The 23382-nt window shown below is 44.1% G+C and overlaps 1 protein-coding gene across 1 annotated transcript in view; it reads right to left on the bottom strand.

Annotated features, from left to right (window-relative positions):
* The window catches only part of GPR50 (G protein-coupled receptor 50), a gene marked incomplete at both ends in the record, with an annotated part of 31215 nt that extends 8186 nt beyond the window's left edge, over positions 1-23029 (bottom strand). Inside the window, one exon of the mRNA XM_080624909.1 lies at positions 22855-23029. Coding sequence (XP_080481035.1) covers positions 22855-23029 — 175 coding nt within the window. The remainder of the gene's footprint in view (positions 1-22854) is intronic.
* Positions 23030-23382: the final 353 nt, after the last annotated feature.

Here is a 23382-nt window from a genome sequence, read left to right as displayed (position 1 = left end):
AAGTTATACATTTTGCCTGAAGGATGCTGATTTCCAGAGGGACAGGATGATTATGCTTCAAACAAGCCCAAAATAAACACTGAAAAAATAACCGAATGAAGTGCATAACCAGCCAGCCCACCCCAGATTATCCCACAGGAGGAGGGTGCAGTGCTGACAAGTTTTGTTCTGTATTTCTTTAGAGGGCAGGAGGTGATCACATTGCATAATTCTGCATTTAATTAGGCAGACCTAGCCTCATACTAGAGCACTGACTGTAAGGACAAACAAGAGACCCATTCTTTTTATGAGCCAGGACTTCTCCCAGTTAATTGCCATGTAGCATGAGCAAACCACTGCTTCTATATATTTTGGTTTCCTACTCTGACAGCACAAGTTTGGCCTTCCTTGCCTCCACTGATGTTTAAAAATACAAGGGTGTTGTGTAGAGGAAGGCAGAATAGAAACAGAAATTAAAACAATTCTGATGTGCTCACCTTTTGGCTCTTGGGCAGTTCTCCCAAACTGAACACTTTCTTTTGAGCAGCCCTGTGCAGAGCATGCTCAGGAGCCTGTGATATGCAAGAACAACCAAAAGAAGAAGGATAAAACTGGCAGAAGCATGGCTCTATTTACCTATCCTGGTGTTTCCCCCAGTCTCCCAAGCCATAAGGGGTTTAGATATGAAATGCTTAACTGCAGCGCATGCAACTGTAAAATTCAGTAGGCAACACTCTTCATGCAACACGATGGAGTCACTACCCCACTGTAGTGCCAGAAGCACATTTTGCTGCTAAAGGTGTCTGGAGCTGCTGGCCCTGGAAAAGGATAGAAATAACTGGGTTAACATCACTGGGGATTCATAGCAGTGATGGTCTGAGTAAGAACAGCCCTTGACTAATTCCTAAATTGGATTGCTGCATCCAGCAGTTAGCCTTCAGCTTCCACTTGAGTTGGAACTCTTTTATGCTTTAAGCTGGATGCAATTGAATGTGATCATGGTCCATTCCCAAACTTTCAACACTTCCATGCTTGCAGCCTGGGCCAGTTTGCAAAGCACCTGAAGATATCTTCCAGAGAAAACTCCCCAGCTGATTTCTAGGAGATAATCAGAAAGGTCCATTGTAAATCACACTGCATGAGAACAAACATGCTGTTGTCCTCCTGGCACAGGTAGAAGCTCCCTATGGACTCATAGGTCAGCATCTGAGAAAGCAGTGATGTGGCTTATGGGTAAACTGTGAGTGTTGCTTGTTTGATTCATGCCTATTTTGGAACAGAGGTGGTCACACAGAGCCTGCAGACAATTCTCTCTTTGTAACTGGAGCCCAAAGCTAATTCCTTGCTCCCAGAGACCATGGCCTCGGGAACTGAGGTCAAGGCTTGGTTTCCCCTTTAGGCTCCTGTTGCTTGCACATCTCCCAGTGGGTCTCACTTCACAAAAAGCTCACACACAACCTCTTAGCTTCCCAAAACTGAACACTTGCTCACGTGAGCAAAAGAGTTTTGCTGTCTATGTACAACAGTGTGGCTTTGTAACCCTAGCCATGACAATAGCAGTATGTAACAGCAAACAAGAGTGAAGCCACTAAAACTACCAGAAACTGTACAAGACATTGCTATATATAACTGTAATACCTACTCAGGAAAGGAACAAGCAAAGAACATTGAAGTACTAAGAGCAAAAGCAATCAAATTTTCATCAAAAGATCAAAACGCCCCCTGTGCTCATGATACGCATGCATATCACAACACACTGCTGGATCCTGTTCCCTGCACTTGGCATGGGAACATTTAAGCCTGTGTGGCAGAGACTCAAAAGGGATGTGGCTCGACAGAAGCAATACCTACTGAAGCATCTGCAAAGAAGGAACAGCTACAGCTGCACTACAGACCTTGGAGTGTTCTTTGATAGGAACACACCTATTCTCTTTACTTCACTTTGTTATTTGTGCTTTTTAAATCAGAAATTTCTGCGCAATCCTCGTATGATCTGGCAATTATGGAAGACAGGGCACTGCGAATCACTGTTATGGTAAATGCTACAAGTTTCTCAGACTGCCTGAAAGACAGGCATGGGCTAAAGCACATGCAGAGGCTGCTTTGGGATAATGGCAGCATTTACAGCAATATCAGCTTCCAGCAAGTCAATTCCAGTAATCACATAAAACAGGTCCTGTCACCATCCTCCTCAAGAGACAGGAAAATATCAAGAACAAAGATGCATGGTTGGAGACTCCAGATATGAACAAGCTGTTAGATATAGAGCTGCTGCTATATCTTTACTAGTAAACAAAAAATTACAGATATTCCGAACACATGAAGGTGGTGTTCACAGTAAAAGAACCTACCAACTCTAGCTGGACACCAATACACTCTTCCCTCATAGGTATAAATCTCAGAGTATCAGTGCTGCTCATCTCTCTTGTTTTCACCCTGGTTTCCTAGAGAAACAAAGTGTGTCTGATCACGCTGCCTGCCTTTCCCCAGGAATTTTTGTTCCTGAAGGCCAACTTTTTACACATTTTATAGGAAATGGGATGATTCATTAAAATAAATAAATAAATGAGTTTCTACACAATGGAAACTGGTCCCCAGCAGAGCAGGGGCATTGTGAGCGATTGCACTCATTAGAAAACGTATAGGGTGTCCTCCAGTTTTTCATGAAACTGGGTAATTCAGCTATTATAAAATGCCAGACGAGGGTGAGTTTCAGTCTAGTTCAGGCTAGTTCATACTCCCATGACACAGCAGCAGCTGATGAGAAAACTGGCTTCATTTTGATGCTCAATGTTTAATGCATCTTCTGTATGAATGACACTAAAGACCAAGAAAATCAGATGTAACATCACAATACTGTTGAGAGGTTGTTGCTCATGTCACACATGTTTCTTGATAGGACTTGCAAAATCCAAGACTAGGAAATTAGCAAAGAATCCACAAAAGACAGACATATTATAAATAAGCCAAAGGCAGAAAAAGTGTCCGTCAGAGGTTGACTTCAACTGACACCATAACCACTGCTCACAAGGCTCCATTCCTCTAATCAGTAGGAAACTAAAATGAGGAAAAACAAAGACTGGTGAGACAACTACAGGAAGGCCAACTACGAAGACTAGGAACAGAGCTTCTGAAAGAAAGGTCAGAGCTGACACTGAATCATAATGGACATGTATACTTGGGCAATTAAGGGGCAACTTCATTGCAGGCATGTTCTGCAGTAGCCTACAACAATCAGGATTGCATATTCCCAGAAACAACGTCACATGAGTTTTCAAAGAACTGGTACATTCACAGAAGAAGAAAAAGTTGCCATGAAAAAGATAAAACTAAATTAGATCTGCTTAAAAAATATTCAGAGAGCAGTAAGCCTAGTTTTAAGCACAGCAACCACTATGTAATGCAAGATTGTGAATTACTTAAATTACCACCCAAGAGAGAAAAAAAGGCAAGACAAAGAGGCTGAAATGGTGTTGGCCAAAGTAGATAAATCAATTCGCTAATGGATTTGATGCTGACTTAATCTTCTTACTTGGCAATGCCCCAAAAAGCCTGTTCCTTTTGCCTTGCCTTACCTAAATGAAATTAACCTATTCCAGAAAATGAAGAACAATTTATCAGTGCACTGAAGGCAGACTGCTCGTTGGATCTGGATCTGTGTTATTCCATCCAAGAAACAAGGGAAACTTTGTAATTTAAAAAACCTGAAAATGGAAGGGTTGGCAATGAGTTGAACTCCTCTTTTCTCACATGCTTTCTAATTGCTTAGCACACTCCAGTACACAGGTTACACAAACAACCTTTTGTTTGGAACAAGAGCACTTGGCTTTGTTCTTCAGCAGTTCAGAAAACTAACTTCCAGTGCACCAACCAAGGAGGAATTTATGAATGAAGAAAACGGGAGCCGAATATTTCACTGAGATCTCAAGCTCTTTTATACTTTCTTGAAGAAACTGAAGTGTTTCTGTTTCCAAGAAAGTTTTAAAGGGAAACCTTTTCTGAAGATGTCAAAACCACTATTTTATTCTTCCTTATAACACAAAAGAATTGGGTTTTTACAAAACTAACTTAGGAAATGAATGACTTCACTTTTCACCAGCAAGGATTTCTACTGTAACACATGACCATCTTGTGCTCATTTGAGGACATGCAGTCCAACCACTGCCTGATCCCTGGAAGGAAACATAAACACAAGCATCTCAACACTTCAGAAGTCTCACAAGTTTGAGAGGCAATAGGGGACGACCTAAGAGTAAGAACATGAGGCTGTATTTTCTTCCAGTATTATATGGTCATATTCTGAAATGAAAGCTGGGAAAGAATATTTAGGGAAAGAATTGGCTGGAGCCAGAATGCCCTCTCAGGTGGAACTGCAGCTTGGTGCATCTTTCCTCTCAACCTTTGAGCACCTTTCCTCTCAAACTCTTCCTGCAGGAAGTAATAAAAATAAGCAGTTATCTGCAAAACCCTTCCTGTCAATTTTTAACTTTTTCATTCTTGGGACACAAAGTAGGGCAGGAGGAAACACATTCAAGAATAACAAGAAGATGACATAAGGGTTTTAAGTGAGAAAAAGCCTGAGACAAACACTACTGCTAGGATGAACAAAGCACCTACAGCAACACAACTAGGTGGATTTCCTACTCTCTTGCAGTACTCACAGATGTGACTGCAAAGACTGGCATCACAGATGAAAGCAGTGGGAACTGACGAGTAAAGTATCCTTTCCTACTGCACTGCCTTCCTGCTGCAAAGCCGGCAAGACAATACCCTCTCTAACATGAGGTTGAATTTAACAAATAGAGAAAACACAGCAGCAAGAGTAGGACATTCAGGAAGATGCTTAGAACTGCTGCTAGTTCATTTCAAATTCAGAAGCCACCCTCAAATTCATGCCATGATGGATATGACAGCAGGCATATGGTGCTCCTATCCTACTGGGATAGCTCTAGACTGCAGAGATGGAAGAAGGAAAACAATACCAGCTCCCACTTCTCTCCCTGTTGTCTGCATATACTGTTGGGCTGAAGGAATAGAAAAACAAGGAGACAGTGAGGAAGGGAACAAAGACCCAGGGGAACGCTGGGGAAGCCATAGGGATGAGGCACTGCACACTTCCTCTAGGGACCCAAAAGTGCAACTTGCTTTCAACTTGACACTCAAAGAAAAAGGTAAGACCCATGGCAGCAGCAGAAGGCTCAGCCCTGCCTCTGTGAACACTGGGGCAAGGCAAAATGACACATCTGTATTTCACATTAGCCATTTAAGCCAGGCTTCATAATGGCTTTTTCCCCTTCAGATTGTTGTGAAGCCAAAGTCAGTTCTCACTGAATCGCTGTAACTTCTGCAAGGAGAAGTAGCATACACTCCTTCACTTCTCCATAGGCAAAGCTGGTGTTTAAAATGCCCAGTTCACAACATGCGGCCCTGAGCCAGGGTAACATGTCAGAGACTGCCTGGAACAAGCCCTCTGAAAACAAACCCAAGCTTACCATTTCTTTCAAGTGTCAGGCTGAGAGCCTCTGGGCACATGATGAGAAAGATGGTTTGTTCCTTACATCACCATAGTGCATCCTACAGCATGTTCGTGGGTGATGTGTCCATATCACACACCCATTAGCTTCCAGCTTTTTTCTTCTCTAAGTATTTACCCTCCCTCACTTAGACATTCTCCTGCAATAAGCAAATGCTTTAAAAAGATGATATTGGGATTTAGTGGGATTAGTATCCATGCACAGGGTTTTGTTGTAAAGGAAGGCAAAGCTGATTCTTCTCTGTATTATGTAAAAAAGTGAAAACACGTTGGAATGTAACAGTTCTGCTGATGCTATTTAAAATCCAGGGAAGAAAAGCTCTACTTAAGGGTGATCTCTTGATCATTTACACATTTCTTTCCACAGGTATGGTCTTGTGTGCACATGAGCATTTGCAGCTGCTGCAACAGTTACACATTGAGAGGACATAAATTCAAAAGCTCAAAAAATGACATTATAATAATTATGATTAAACATCCAGGAACTCTTCCAATCCCTACCACAGAGCAAAACAGAATCCAGAATTTACCAGTACTCTGGAGATCATTCTGGCAACTTGAATGATATAATGTGAATTACCCACAGGATAACCAAGACAAAACTAGACATTAAAGTCCAGGTTAGAAGCCACAAAATTCTTCAATTTTGTAGCTAATGGGGTATGCAGCAGTCTTTTAGAGAATTATACAGATTTCAACTCTGGCACACTGTGTCATGTGAATGATTACTTATTTGCACTCATTTCCCAGAGATACACAGCCACAGATGCCTTAATAGAGGACACCACACAACCTCATCTGGAAAAAAATGAACAAACACACTTTATCATCACAAGAGATTGTTGAGGTACTGAAAGGATGTGGAAACTTGGAAACTGAGAGCATAAATGATTCTTCTCTTAAAGAGAATAGAATTGGACAATTGCTTCTCACTAGGAAAAGCAGAAAAACATTTGCAAACATGAGTCCTATTATGGGACCCATAAATTTACATCCAGGGAACCCTTCACATCCTTACCACTCCTCTCTTCTCATTTCTATCCCTCTCTCTTGCTGCTTTCTTCTGTTTTCCAGCAAAGGAAAAGGAAAATCAAGTGTGGTGACAAACCTGATATTGCTGTAGGCAAACCCACCCGCTTGGTACTTCCCTTCTCCGAACTGACAAGTCTCAAGGGTAAATGCTGTATTTCACCTTTTTTTTTTTCCCTACTTGTGACATTCCCAACAGGGCTGATCCTGGGGTACTAAAAGCAAGCATGAGAGCTCTGAATGCTGCTGGAGCATCGCTTTAAAAATTGTTTTGAAGGATGTATTTAACAAGGGGTTGTAGGTAACATAGTAAGTTAAGCTATTTCTAGTGCTTTTCTATTCTTCAAACTCTGCCTCATCTCATTCTGAGGCATGACCTGTCTGGTTTTCAAGTTTTAGGGGGATTAAGTGCATTAAGCACCACGAAAATAAAAAAATAATAAAAAAAAAAAACCAACCCAAAACACAAACCTGCAGAAAAATACTTACTCCTAAAGTAACTTTAAATTCTCCCTCCTGATTTGGAACATACTTGTATAAATCTACAATGGATGAATTCAAATAGTTATTTTCAATATAATAAATAACAGACTTCCCCAGGAATGACACAGAGCACTAAAGCAAAGGGTCACAATATATGGTGTCTTGGACAAGCTGTAGAAAGCTTACATTTTGACTGTTTTTCCTTTGGTTCAGCACCCTGTGTTTTCAGCTCTCTATATAAATAATGGCTTGGACTTTCCAAGTGCCACTGGAAGGAAGAAGTGTTCATAAAGTCAGGTAAATAAGATCACTATTTACCACACTGAATTACGCCAGACATGTCTGTTGAGGTAATGCTCTCTCATACCTCATGGAGATCAAGGGGTGGATGCACACACTCAACATGAGAACAGCCACATTGAAAGCAGACCTGAGATTCATCTGGTTTCGTACTCCATTGCCAACAGCTGCCAGAAGGACCTGCCTCACTGAAAAGTTCAAGAAAACATGTATTGGGCAACAGGGAGATAATGTGCCTTAAGGGAGCACTCCTCCCTGACACACAGCCAAGCACGCCAGAGTCCTATATAGCACTAATAAAACACAGCAGCTTTTCTAATAGGAGAGTTCATTTTCAAACACTACTACAGTGAATCTGTAAGAAAAATCTCCCAAGACAGTTGATGCATAAAGCTTTCACTTAACAAGTTATCTAACTGGAGGAGAAAATATGCCAGAAAGCAGTGGCTGAAGTGAGGCAAGGAGGGAAGATGCTGTGCCTGGCATGAGCTGATGCTTTAGGAACCCACCCTTGAAATGTGGCCAGGAAATATTTAGGATGTGCTCACAGCAAATACATGCTTGCAAAGCTGACAGATCTCTACAAGTATCCTCCAAGATAATCCTGCATCATTTAAGCCTAGATTAGCTCAGTGATCTCTGAGAAAGCCATAACCGTGCTGCCTGAGCGAGAGTTGCACCAGGCACGAGGCTCCCACGAGGGAAAAATAGCACAAATAACTGGTGGATGAAGCCACCCATACTTGAAGACAACCTGGTTACCCAGATGTGATGTACTTCTTGTCTAAAGCAAAACCTCCACAATTTATAGAATGATTTGTTGTACAAGACGTAACGTAAGACAAAAAAGATCACCTCTGTGTTTCCTGCCAAATCCCAGCTGGATGCTCCTCCCATGGGTGAGCTCTGTATCCCCAAGGCACAGCTGCCTACAGGCTGAAGAAGCTGTGACCCCATGATCAGAACTGAGAGATGAACACTCAGATGCCCAGGTCCTCATCCCAACTGTGTGAGGCAGTTAGGAACACGTGTTTTCACAGTTGTTCTCTACCAAGTAAAGAAAATATTGCAGCATCAAAATCCAAAACCTTCATGGGAAACTTTGTGTGATATTTGGACAGTTTTCAGCCCCAAATTACTAAATGAATTAGCTTGATAGGTAAATGTAATTCCGCTTACTTCATCTCAACTTACCTGTGTGCAGATATTCAATTTTACCTTATATGCACATTTACATGTTTTCCTGTTTCAGCAATAACAAAGTGTTTTGAGAATCTGGAATCAACCTTCTTCAGTCTTCAGGGAATTTTGACTTTTTGTTACAATTCCAAACACCAAGACCCAAATCTGGACATGGTAATTCCTTATATAAGAGAAACTAAGAGTCAAAGCATTCTCTTCCTAAAAAAAAAGAGCCCAGCTTGTAATCTTTCTTTAACTTTCCCAGTCAAGCAGAGGGGAAAATTATGTACAACTTTACATTTCCGATATGACTGCTATGGAGAAATTAGAGAGTTGCATCTAGACAAGTAGAAATCCTGCATTGCTAAGGTTTCTTTGGCTGCAAGGGAGAAGAATCATTGCCTCCTGGTGATTAAGAATTTAATTATTATTATTATTAGTTCTGAAACACTTTGAATTACATGATACATTTTCTTTAAATGGGCACTATCGTTACGGCAAGATGATTTGAACCAATGATTTATTTATGGCTTAATAACCTTGCTTGTTTCATATGCTCAGCACATTTTGCTTCAGTATGTTGTATTACTGGGTGGTTACTATAAACAGTCCATTTAAATTTAGACAGAAGCTTTTGGAAAAGTTCTATTCAGAACAGATATGTGAATTAAAACACTAACTACATCAATCAGTAGCTACTGGTTTCTTCCAAACTAATATTTAAGTGTGTCCATTAGGATCTAAAGAAATTTCACAGGCAATCTCTAGTTGATGTTCACATTTTAACAAAGCTTTCTACTCAGATTGATCCTAATATCCAGTCATCTGAAAACCAAGAGGAAGCCTGCCAGGCAGCACCGCCAAACTGTGAAATTTCTGCAGATAAATCAGAATCAGGCTTCCCCCACAGTGATGTTAACAAAATACCTCCAGCCTTGATGATAAATCTGCAGGATCTTCCTTCACTTTCTGAAGTAAAATAGCCTGGCTTTATCGGCTTTGCTTGCAAAGTGGGTCTTAAACAAAACTAGCCATGGAAGGAGAGAAAAAAGCCTTTACAATTTGGCCAGATGTGCTTCTGACAGGAAATTACACTTTTTTTAACAGCTGTGCTATTACAATGTATTTTTCTTACTAAAACTGTCCCAAAGTTTTGGCTTGAAGGTGTTGGATGCTGAGCAAAACCAGACTGCACCACTGATAATGTACACAGCTGTACAACCAACTCCTCTGAGGTTACTTCACATTTGAATTCTTACATACATCCCCAGGAAGTTAGTCCGGTGTTTTGTTCTCCACAGTTGCTACAGTCCTTTAAGGAACACATGCTGTTCCCTCTCCTAATATTTCCATGTTGCGGTTTCTTAACTGGGCATCGTTTTCGGGATGGCAGTTCTGATTTGGCTCTTTGGAGAAGGAAACATTCCCAAGAGAAGCATCATAGCCAAGAATGTGTAAAGTTGACTTGAGTAATACCTGCTCCCTGTTATACTCCTTTTATCTACTCAGAGCAGGAAATGAAGCCACATGTAAGTAAAGAGGCATTGCTTGATTTACAACCTGCTCTGTTAAAACTTGCACAGATGGGTTGCATCTATGATTTTATATTAAATGTTACCCTCTAGTTATCTTGCTTTGCTAATTAGATGAGGAATAAGATTGTAGAAGACTGGGCTGCCACAGTCAACAAGTGCTCAGCTTCCCACAGTCTTTCCTGACCCTTGTTCAGGGAAGTTTTCTGAATGGTGCGAAAGATTACAATTTAAATCAAAAGCTTAATTAGATAAAGACATGAGTTAGGATGATGTACTGGTATCCTACAGATGTAATAATTCTTTCTTTCTTTAACTGGCACATTTCAATAAAGCATCTGGATAAAGTCAGCATGTAAGAACTCTGCTCTTCAGCCCAAACATCTTAGTTGGCTGTGTCTGCCAGCAAAAGCCAGCTTTGAAGGCTCATCTCCACTCACTCAGAGCAACACTGTAAAACATGCATCCCTTTAGTCTTTAAGGAAGCTATTTATACAAATACATGGGCTGCCAGAGTCACTTTTAATAGAAATTGCAAATTTGGTAAGAATGCAAAGCATGCAGTGGTCACTTGTGTTGGTATAGGAGTGCACAGGCAAAGCAATACCCATGCACAGCCCCTGCCCACAGGCTGAGCAGATGAGACTGGTAAAGGGGCACGGGGAGGATGCAATGCACAGTCCCTCATGTTATACCTTTACAGCCACCTAAACCTCCCCAGGTAGAGTTCTGCAAAGCAGACATCCAGAGCTGGACTGCAAAGTAGACATGCACACACACTCCACACCGCCCCAGATCTTTCCCTTCCACAACTACCTAAAGAGGTTGTGTAGTTCTCAGTTAAAACTCCACAAGTTTCACCCTTTAAATATGATTACTATTAAATACTTGGGAAGACTTGAACTTGGCTGTGATTGGGATTTGGTTTTTTCCCCATACAGAAAAAGGGTTGGGTTTGTCTGGTTTTCTAAAGCACACTACATTCTTGACTTTGAACAGAGGCAAATAAAAATCCATTTTTTAATCTAAGTAAGAGAGAATGAAAACCATATAAATGAATAAATATTAATTAATAAAGTTACTAAGCACTATACTCCTATGTGGTTGTAATTATAGGTGAGATTATGCATGGAAGTGTTCGGAGATTAAGGAAAAGGAAGGAGAAGACTGGCAGAAGAGAACAAATATTTTCCATATTTTCCAGGGTCACAAAACCCTGCTCATTGGCTTTAGATGGCTTCCCAGGGTGAAACTGTCCTGGCCCACTTCCAAGAAAGCATCACTGGAAAGGGTGGACTGAGAGGATGACAGGAAAGGTGACACCAGATGAAAATGTCCTTATCACAAAGCAAATCCAAGCAACCAAGCACTAGACTTCATGTCACCCTTTCATTTTAAAGCCTATCCTAATCCGTTCACATGGACAAAGGTTTTTTTTCTGCACAATGATTCAGAACACAGATCTGAAGTTATGAGGCTCCAAGCTGCTTCACAAAGTAATTCTGGACTCATTTTGTTCTATTTCTTTCTTTTTGCTGCTTGTGTATAGACATGTTTTGTTGCTCACCTAAACTGTTTAATGCAGGTCATTTACTACCTGGAGGGAAGAGAAAAGGTCAGAGCAGCTTTTGAAACAGAAGTGCTTGATCAGGCATAGGTATAATTTTGCAGCACTTTTATATTCCATATCAAAATTGCATTGCACTGCTTTGTATTTTAGCTATCTTCTTACTTCCCAAGATATTCCCAACACAATTGTAGGCAGACATTGTTAATTACTGAAGTAATTAATACAGCATGGTTGTGACGAAGACAGGGAAACACAAGAGGCATGAGGAACAGAACTGATGCATTAGCAGACATGTATGCTCTGAATTTATAGAGTTAATACATTTAAACAATCCACAAATGTTTGAAAACGTAGGTGTTACTGAAATAATGAATTATGAAACAGTTGTTGATAGAGAATGCAGAAGAATTGTGTTCACTGTGGTGGAACTTGAGAATTTCTGAATGCCAGTATCTTCCCACAGCTTGGAGAAGCACTTAAAAGCAAAACCAATTTTAAATGGGGAGAGAATAAATGCAGCAGAGAAACTAATACAATGCGAGGTCAAAGTATAGCTCCAGACAGCTGATCTATTGGTCTCACATCCTACCACCGGCAGTACTCAAGAGGAAGAAGCATTATCCCAGATGCATCTGTTACAATGCAAACCAGTCATCTCTGTGAGAAATAAAGAAAACCAGATGATGGGATGGTGTTGTTGCTTAACCTGACAGGCAGCTACACACCACACAGCGGCTTGCTCACTTTCCCTGCCTCAGTGGGAGCTGTTATCAGCACTGTTCTCTGCACAAATCACACAGCACTATACCAGCTACTAGGAAGAAAATTAACTCTATTCCAGCCAAAACTAGGACAGATGGACACAAACACAGCTTCTTCCAGGTACCACAGCTCTAAATCTCCTTGTCTCAGACAGAGAAAGCACATAGTGGGTCTGCAATGTATTTGCCCATCTGCACTCCCCTGGAAAGAATGCTCCTGTTACAGTGCACAGCTCATCACCACACTAAAGAAATCACATCTTCTGCCTTACTTTTCCAAGTGTGAAGAATAAGAGCTGCCAGACCCAGTTTTATGGCAGGGATATCAATGGCATTGGGTTTTATTCCCAGCTGCCCAGAAAGCCAGCGAAAGAGCTTACTAACTATTCACACCCCCCACATCAGGAAATTGAAAACCATTTCTGACAAATACATAGCCACAGAGATCATAGGTGGAGGTATAAGAAAGGGGCTGTATTCAAGGGAAAGCTACTTTCATCTCCTTTGCAACTGAATGACATTTCAGCTTCAGGATGTTCTTTCACCAACTTTGCAGGGAACTTTCACTCCATTTTCCCCTGCTGCTATTTCTGTTCCATTTCAAGGCCACTTCAGCAGATATCTCACCTCCTTTGAAGTCAGCACCAGTCAGCAGGACAAAAGATGCCACATCAGAAGTCGTCTCTATATTAGCTTTTCAGCATGATTGAAAAGTATTTATCTTCCCATTACAGCACAGACATTCAAGTCATGCAGGAGCATCTCCTCCCTGCAAGACCAGTGCAAGTGATAACAGCAGGGATGGTCATGTCCTGGGACCAGCATCCAATCTAACTGCATTACTATTAGAATTATTATGATTAAAACACCAATGCTCAAGCTCAAGACAGCTATCTGTTCCTCTAATGCAAAGGGAAACACATTCATGCTCTGCTAAAGGTATTGCAGCCAGGATGCTACAACAAATGCAGCTGTGCCAACAGTTACTTACAATGTTTAGTGGGCTGCCAAGTCGAATCCCTCTCAGTAACTTTCAGAAGGATACAGCACACATTGAGAACCCTACTTTGACAAAAGTCTAAGAGTTAAAACAGACTCATTGGAACAACAAGTGCCGCTCACTTTCCAAAGATAGAAGTGCAGTACACTGCCAGGTGCCCATCCACGCTGGCACTTTCAACACCCAGTCAGCAATCAAACGCATTTAGATGCCCCATACACAGCACCTTTCCCCTCCCTCCCTGTTTTCCTCAGTGAAAGAACAGCTTCAGCAGAATTAGAGAATCAAGGGTGCATGGAAGGACATGCACAAAATGAATGTTTTGCAGGAATTGGCTTCTCTGTCTCGTCTTTACACAACAAAGTGCTATTCTTGGGTGACACAGTACAGAATAACTCACCAGCTATCTATTTCAAAATGAACTTGTCTTGAATGTCCACGGCAGAAAACTAAGCAAGACAAAGGGCTGCTCAGTAATTCCTCTTCATTGATGTGCTGTATCCCTCCCCTCAGTTTGGGGGGGTGGATTTTAGCACAGCTGAGAACAGCTTATGGCTAAGGACTTGGCCCAGCAACTCACCAGCATTGCAGTTAAGGACCCTGACAATACAGGGGTTTCTTCCAAGTCCTGCAGCCATATAGGCAACAAGCATAGACCACAGTGCACAATTCTGCAGCACAACCACTCTCCCCTTAACATCAAAACTACCTTCACAGTAGCCACTGCTCTGCCAACTTTCATATTCTGTGAGTGCAAGCCATTAAAACCTTCACAAGCAAACCTCATCAGTGAGATACACACATGGGTGCACACCCGTTTGCTGAGTAAACTACATGCGTATTAAACCGTAGGGTAAAATCTACTCAGGGGTCCATTACAAAGTCTCATCTACCATAAATCAGTGAGAGCAGAGGCCTGACGAGCTTGTGCCACCTCTGTGGGAGCCAGGACACTGGTGGCATGCTCTTCAGCAGCACTCAAATGAAAGAAGCTTCTGCCCACATGCTTATGAACACAATAGGAGCTGGAAAAGGGGGATCACAACTTGTCATGTGAGTCATCTCTTCATAGCACAGTTTTGTTGATTGCTAGGAATTGAAGGAAAATGGAATGGTTGGTTATAAACAAGGATCATATTCCAGGAAAAAAGTACCAGAGTTTGATCGCTTGTCTTAACATGGGAGGAAAAGTGGGTATCTTTCCACATTTGTTGCAAATGGGCAAAAGAATCACTTTCAAAGATAAGAAAAAGCTGTGAAAGGCTGGTTTGTCAAAGCAACAGGAACAGTTTCCAGCAGCAGCAATTGGTTTTGTAAAGCTAATGATCAATCAGAAGAAATCCAGACTCTCCTGGGAGAAATTTGTCTCAAAAAAGAAATAACAAATGAGAAAACTGCAATCAAAATACCAGTAAGGAAGAACAGATCCTGCCACAGGAAGGCTGACAGAGTCTAGTGCCTTGCAAGCCTTGTTTGTTGCTTGCATGCTGCTGTGTCCATATCTGTATAATTTATTCAAAAGTACATTTATTATTTTAAAGGCTCCATGGAGAAGGCTGTGGGTCTGCCAAGGGACACAATGCTGGAGTTCATGCAGTGGTTATTTCTTGCCCCCACACTAATCTCAAAGACTTTGTCTAGCTTGGAATTTAGCACAACTTTTAATTAATCGCTTCTGATAGCATGTCCACACTGGGAAGGCTTCTCCCATTAGCTAATTAGTCCACTGGCCTAATTAGGCAGGGCAAGCCAGTTTTAATCCCTCATTGCCTTGCACAATAAACCCTAGTTTTCCCACCTAGGTCCTTCCTCAAGTCAGTTCCTAGCTCCTCTGTCCGGACTTGCCTTTTAGAAGTCCTTGGCTGGGTGGTGGCAGAGAGCATCACCTCACCTTTCAGTGCTAATCTAGATCAGGCCAGGAACACTTTGTTCACTGCAGTTGTCCTCTGGAAAACAGAGCCCGCTGAAGTCCCCAGCAAGGTCCTGGGTCATTAAGAATTGGCTGGTCAGCGTTTGTCAGGAACAGCATTGCCCGAGAACTTACGTTTTCCTCTAAGGATAAAGCTGGTGTGTTTCTGAAGGACCAGAAGACCACTGCACATCCTTAGGTGTTCAGTCCACTCCTAACCTGGGTGAGAAGTGCCCTGAAACAGAGCACCTTGCAATAGGCTGAGTTTGCTGAACCCTTAAAACACAGCGTGCTGCGCAGGGGCATTGCTGGCACGTGCAGGAATGCTCTGCTCTGTGCCCTGGTCACACAGATGCACCACAGCAAGAAATGCAAGCAGATACTTGTGGGAGCTGCAAGCTTGCATCTTGTCTAGAACAGCACAGAGCTGTGAGTCCTGCTGCTCCTCTTTGCACTAACCCTGTCCATAATAGCTTTCTGCAGGAAGGCCTGCTGGTTTGAAGGCAGAGATCAGCGTGACAGCCTCCCACTGAACAAGTCCTTGCTTCTGCCACTGCACAGTCCTTTTTCTGCAAGTCCTCGCAGCACACTTCTGTCTTCCCTACAGAAACTCCCATGGATGAGCATGGGAGAAGCAGCCTTCTCTTCAAAGATCACGGGGCCAAAGCTACCTTCTGTTTAAAAGAGCAATGACTTGCGTGGACGTTGTCTTTTGAGTACGTGATTAGCAATGCAAGCAGATAAACTGAAAGCACTGCCATGAAGTGCCATCAGGTTCTGAAAGAAATACATTTAAGTTATTTTTGCAATGTTATTAAATCCAGGAGTGAATATTTTGAATGTAGTATAATCCATTTTCCTAGGAAGCAGCCAAGAACAACACTAGGTTTTACTTGGAAATCCACAGCAGCGTGGGGGAAGTGCCACTACTCCTCCTTCTGTGGCCAGATTCTCACCACTCTATCAGCATTCCCACTCATCCGCTTTCTCCCTCACCTTCTGTGCATCCTCCTGCCCTGGGCCTTGCTGAACCCTTCTCTACCTGAATCTTTTTATGCTGGCCTGGGATCCATTGCTGTGGTGCTTTCAATCCCCAGCAGCTCTCGCATTCAGCTCAGCTGTGCCCAAAATTCATCCATGCCCATGAGTGTTGCACCTAAGTCAAAGGACAATTAGGAAATCAGGGCAGGTTGGCCCCTGGACCTCAGTCCCCCACAGCCATGACAGTGTTTGTCAACATAACTTCTGAAGGTGATGCTGGGGATTGTTCAACAAGGCAAGATCTAAGGTCTCTTGAAAATGTCAAGCGGGTGGTCTCAGAAGTCAAGAACTCGCTGACCCTCACTCCGGCTTCTGGGAATGAGAATAGTTAAACATGAGAAAGCAATGCCATGGGTTTTGTTCTATATCTTTCACAAAGAACAATCCCGTCAGAGCAAGGACATTACTCTGCCCTGGTGAGACCGCATCTGGAATATTGTGTCCAGTTCTGGGCCCCTCAGTTCAAGAAGGACAGGGACCTGCTGGAGAGAGTCCAGTGCAGGGCAACTAAGATGATTAAGGGAGTGGAGCATCTCCCTTATGAGGAAAGGCTGAGGGAGCTGGGTCTCTATAGTTTGGAGAAGAGGAGACTGCGGGGGGACCTTATTAGTGTATATAAATATATAAAGGGGGAGTGTCACGAGGATGGAGCCAGGCTCTTCTCAATGGCAAACAATGATAGGACAAGGGGTAATGGGTACAAACTGGAACACAAGAGGTTCCACTTAAACTTGAGAAGAAACTTCTTCTCAGTGAGGGTGACGGAACACTGGAACAGGCTGCCCAGGGAGGTTGTGGAGTCTCCTTCTCTGGAGACATTCAAAACCCGCCTGGACACATTCCTGTGTAACCTTATCTAGGTGTTCCTGCTCCAGCAGGGGGATTGGACTAGATGATCTTTTGAGGTCCCTTCCAATCTCTAACATACTGTGATACTGTGATACTGTGATACTGTGACAGGAGTATCCTGGGACTGTGGCACAGCTTTTCCCATGCCAACCAGCCCAAAGGATGGTCCCATCCTCCTCCACCCCTGCTCTCTGCTGTGAGATGGACTTGGAAGGGATTAAACATCCACAATTTACGGTGCTGTGTTCCACACAGAGGGTGGCCTAAAAACCAAGGTGTGGGAGCAGGGGAGTAGAGATTTCTGCTGAAAGTTCCACAGCTTCACAAAGGGGCTCCTGAGAGCCAAAACTCCTAAAATAATTCCCATCTACATGAACTGTAAGAAAGGGTTCTTTTGGTTTTTTTCCTGGGAGAAAAAATATAGAAAGCAGCCCCCAAAATTGGTGGCTTTGACTTGACACAGTTGATGAGATGGAATCCCCTTGATATCTCCTGTGGAACTGCATGAGGAATATTTCTGAAGCTACTGCACTCCAAAATAAACTTACGAGCTGCTCACGCCCAAATGAGCTGCTGCTTCCTCCAGAGCTCCCAGAGCACAGCATGGGAACAGCATCACACGGGGCCACGAATTCTGTTCTGAGCAGGACGGCAGCTCTGAGAACCTCCTCAGCACTCTGAGCACCCAGGAAGAGACCAGCACAGCACTACTGGGAGCAGATGCAAAAGGGTCTGGATGGGAACCCATCCTGAATCTCTGCCAAAGCTGGAGCACATGGAGGTGATGCTGTCAGAGACCTCTCCAAATCAGCTCAGCCATGGGGCTGCACCCTGAGGCTATGACATGGACCAAGCAAAATGCCATTCCTGTGTGCCTCATTACTCAAATTGCCTTCTAGAAGAAAACAGTTTAAGACTGTCCTTCACTTTACACTGCTATTACACTTAAAGCTTACACTTTACCTTCATCCAAATGAATTTTCTCACAGGTTTTACCCCACTGTCACTCCTGCTTCTCCCTCCTCCTGCAGCCGGTGGCCTCGCTACAGCATTCACCTGCAAAGTCACAGGGGTAGGGGGAGGGTGCAGGGATGAGGGAGAGACTGACACATCCCCACCTGCAGCCCTGCTCCTTCACTCCCCAAGCCCATGGGGTGCACTCGGGCACACCCCTGCTGCTATCCCAACAGACAACTTCCAATGGTTTCTCTGCAGCAACCACATATACAGCCCATGCAATAGCCACATCAGCTTCTCTGGTGCAGCCCTATTTGCTGTAGTTGATTTTCCCATGGTTGATGGCAGAGGGAGCCTCATTGGCAGCCAGCTTGATACGGCAAATTCATCACTGTCCACATGAGTGAGTCAGTAACGGAGCTAAAAGCAAACACTGTCAAGGATTATTCCCCACCAACAGCAGAGATGCAACAGCAAGACAGTTTGTCAGCAACTCACCCATATGATGTCACAGGCATCTATCCCCATGGAAGAGCAAGCAGTTGCCAAGTGTCACCCTTCTACATTACAGGACCAGGCAGCAGGGAAGGGGGTGCAGCTCCTGCATCCCTCAGAATCCCACAACCTTCAAACCATTTCATCAACAACCACCATGTTTCCCACAACTGAGCCTACCAGAAACCAAGATACCTGCTGCAGAGTCCCTGACATTCAGAGAGTCAGAGGCTGAGTAAATCAAAAGCACTGGTGGGAGTTTGCTATAGATAAATGAATCAGCAGAACAGATGAACAGTTCCTGAAGCATCTACCTGCAACGTACAGAAATAAAAGATGTAAATTTCAGGGTTGTGGCAGATGCTACAACGTTTGTGGTGCTAAAAAAAAGTAAAATTAAAATAATCTCAACACACCTACATACAACAGAAAGCTTTCTAGGATGATGAAATTCTGCAGTAGCTGGAAGAAAACCAATCACAGCTTTCAACTGCATTTGAGATAATGAAACAGAACATGGTCCAACACAACACCTCTAAAAGGTCAGTTTCCCAAAACTAGAAACAATCAGACAGAAAAATAAAACACCTAAATACAAGGAAATGTGATGATGCTTACTGGGAGATGTTTAAAGATGCCTTAGTAGAGCCCTCCTTTCCACCCCAAAAAGCAATACTGTATAAAAAAAGGCTTACTTCGTCTAAAATTTTTTTTTCAAGACAAGAGCCGAATTAAAAAAAAATAACACATATAGCAAGTAGAAAAGCCACTATAAAATTAGTAGCTGGAAATCAACACATTTAATAAACAAAGCTAAAGATACATATATATATAAAATAAAGGCAATAGGTATATCAGGAAAAAAGCAACAGTACATTAATAGGCTTGATGCTAAAAAAGTGCAGTGAAATTACCCTGATACAGAAGATGCATAAAGTATAAGTATTACTATTTATCTTTGCAGTAAGGAAGACATATCTCAGCTATAACCAAGTTCTCTGAGCAGCAAGTGGGCAAGATACCAAACACCGTCTGCTAAGCATTTTTTACACCTGCAACTATGAAACCTGCACGACAGAGTGTGAAGGAGCTCATCAGAGCCCTAACGCTGACTTTAAAAAGAACTTAAAAGGAAAATGAACAGAAATACATCCCAGCCAGGAAGTTCCAGAGGTCTTGGAAAAATATATAAAAAAATCCCACTCAAGCAAACAAAAACTCAGTGTTGTGCCAATATTTTCTGAGGGGAAATGGTCTGACCTGGGAAGTGCAGGCTGTGCTCCCTGCCTGTGCTCCCAGCAGAGCCAGGGAACGGACAGTATTCATAGATGGAAACGCAATCAGTGCTAGTCAACACAGTTTTCTGGCTTGAGGGCATGTCAAACCAATCCAGTATTTCTTCTAAGAGCATGCATTTGGCTGACAAAGGTAACTGTGTTGACATAATCCAGGCAGACTTGTGTGTGAAGCTTGACTTTGAGCAGTGTGACAGTCTAAGAACAAAATCCCCAGCGCTCTGCAAGCATCCGTGTATAGTGTATACCAAGAGGATTAAAAGCCAGTTGAGCTGGTGACCTCATTAGAGTTATACCTGTGCTGCCTGCCCTCACAGAGGCTTTGGATCCCCAGAGAGATGTTTCTATGAGGAAAAGGGCCCACGGAGCAGCAGAAGAGCAGGAAGCTCCAGGCAGCACAGGTGGGAAATTCAGTTTTTCAGGGAATGCAGGTTTGGGATGTATGCCTAAGATTGGAGCAAGCTTAGGAGAGCTACAGAAGGGTATTTCCAGAGCGTCTGTCCAAACAGCAGGCTAACTCCTTGAAACATGAGGGTTTAGTACAGATTCTCACACTTGTAAAGCTAGCAGGACCTACAAATGGAAAGCTGTGGACTCAGTCATCCCAGCAGCTTTTGGTTGGTCATGATCCTTGCTTTCAAACTCCACCAGTGCAGGAATAGCAGCATGCCCAGGCTTGTGAAGGCTTTTAACTGCCAGAAAAGTTCACCCCTTCTCACCTGCCTCCCACAAAGACATACAGAAAACTCTCCTGCCAGAGAAGCAGAGTCATTCCCCACACCCTTCACCCACAACCATCTAAATGTCCTGCACTGTGGACATATAGACCAAAGGGAGCAATGTTTGGAGCTTCTGGACCATATGAGCAGCTCTGAGTGTCCAGACAGCAGGGTGTTACTGTAGGAAAGCTTAACACCAGCAGTTCTCCAGCATGACTGACTGAACAATCAGCTGTGGATGTGAATTGTCCACCATGGAGAAAGCCTGGGGCTTTCGGTGACCCTGGATTTCCCTGCCCATAGCATCACTCAGCTCCAGGCAACTGCCTATGCTCTCCAGGCAGCTGACCACCCCGGTGAAGGCACCCCTTGTGAGACTCTGCCTGTAAGCCACGCTGACACATTCTGCTCGTTGCAGCTACAGCCTGTGCAGAGGTGCTGAAGCATACCAAGTACTGCAGAGATGGACCAACAACCCCATCCCATCTGGTTGATTGGGCAGCAAGCAGATTTGAAACACAGGACTTGAGTGTTCTGTGTGCAGTGAGAGCCACCTCCCCTCAATCAGGGAGATTCACAAACATTTCGCTTTTGTTGGGTTTACACATACATCCCAACAGCTTCCATGTGGAGCAGACAACAGGCTACTGACATGGACTAAGAATGGCAAAACACCTCCACGGTCTCTTCAAGGGAAAGCTGTTCTTTTTCCACTTTTGCAGGAACTTTAGCTCAACTCACAGTGGAAGCACGCATAAAGTGTGAAATGCATTTAAGTGATTAACAATTTGAAAGGTGATAAAAACTGTTAAATAGTTTCAAATCTGCTTGCTGCCCAACCAACCAGATAATACAAACCACAAACTATCCTGGGGAGAAGGGAAGGGTATTTTTTTCTTTCCTAGAACACTGATGACAAGCTCACAGCATGCACATTTTAAAGCAAAGCTGAACAGAATGGAAAATACCTTTCCCAGTTACATTAAAGTTCTCATAAATCCAGTACAGCACATTTGCGTATTGTGAATACTACCGCATTTCGTATGCCAGATAAGGACAACCTCACTGGTCGAGATTGCTATATCCAGCACGTGTCCAAGCCAATGGCCATTTCTGTGCTATCATTAATAAGTCAATCAAATCTTACAGGCACAGAGGGGAAATTGTCCCTTCAGTCTTACCCATCAGCTACATTTGCTGCACTCTGTTGAATTACTTCATATTTACAGAGGATTGAAAGAGACAGAAGAAAGATCATTATCTCCAAAGCACTTACTACTTTGCCTTACACATTGTAGGTGCTGGAGATATTTCATTAAAACCCTTTTACAAGCTATAAAACTAAAGGTCGTTTTATGTCTTTCACTGTAAAAGCAGACAGCAGTGTAGTCCTTAGCAAAACATACTCTGCAGCATGTTTTAAGCAGCCCTACACAGGCTACTTGAAACTCCTTACAGAGCAATTTATATCTGGTGCTATTTCTTCGCTAAAATTTATACAAAGTGTTCTTTCTTTGCTAACATAACAAGACTTTGAAGAAGAAAAAAATCACCCTCTCAAAAAATACAGTTTTCTTAAAAATGGTCAATATTAACTTAATTTTCCTAGATTAATTAATTTGGGGGCTCAATACATATGGCTCCAAAACAGACTTTCAAATTACCCATGGAAAAACCATGGAAGATCTTCACTCTGCTTTCACTTGGTCATCGAAAGCACATCAGCTTTAAGATGAAAACGCTAAGACAGACGAGAGGCTGGGACAGAAAAGCAAGTGTTCAACATCGTAATAGGCTCGTCTTAAAAAATCTGAGACGCTCTACACCTGCCTCCGGCACCGGGGGTTTTCCTTCCTCGCTGCTAGGGAAGGAAAAGGGTTATACCTGAGTCTCGTCAGGTGTTCGGCTCCTCGATCTGCAGCTGCCTTTGGGAGACAGAAGTTCCGAGAAGTTGGAGGACAGAAGCAGCGGTGCGGGACAGGTAGCGAGACGGGAACGCGTCACCGGAGCAAGGAGACGAGCGGTGCTGCCCAGGCTCGTCGCCACCCTCCACCCGGTGCGATGCCCCTCACCGCTCCGGTGCCGAGGACAGGGGCTGGTGCCACTCGAGGCTCCCGAGAGCGCTGCCGAAAGGGGTCGGGCCGGTGGAGCCCGGGGCACGGAGCGGGACCGCTCCGCTCTGCTCCGCCCGCCGCCGCCCCCCGCCCGCCCCGCGCTCACCGGCGTTGCGGAGCTTCTTGTTCCTCAGCACCGAGAGGATGACCAGCGCGTTGCCCAGCACGTCCACCACGATGGTGAAGATGAGCACGGCCGCAAGCCCAGTGGCGGCCCGCGCCGACGGACCCCCCTCCAGCCGGCAGCCCGGGCAGCTCCCGTTGCTCCCCGGCCGCTCCATGTGCGCCTCTGCCCGCTGCCGCCAGGGCTCCTCCTCCTGGCGGCCCGACGGCAGACCCCAGAGCCGCCGCTCCGCAGGGTGGAGCAGCCCCGTCCCCGTCCCGGGGGGCTCCCACCGCCCCCTCGCCCGGCGCTGCCACCGCCCTGCCCGGGGCGGAGGGTGCCCGGTGCGCGGAGCAGGGCACCCGTCGCGCTCTCCGGTGCGATGGCGACACCGCGCGGCCGCGGCGGGGAGCACCGGGGAAGCCCTGGGTATGCGCGGAGCCGTGCGAGAAGCTCGTCCCAGTCCTGCGCTCGGCGCATCCCGCTGTAACCCGCCCCGCTCCCTCGCCGCCGGCAGCGCTGCGCGGGGAG

The sequence above is a fragment of the Psittacula echo genome (assembly GCF_963264785.1).
Source record: "Psittacula echo genome assembly, chromosome: 8".
Lineage (NCBI taxonomy): Eukaryota > Metazoa > Chordata > Aves > Psittaciformes > Psittacidae > Psittacula > Psittacula echo.
Note: the sequence above shows the minus strand (reverse complement) of the source record. Positions and strands in the feature narration are given on the sequence as shown.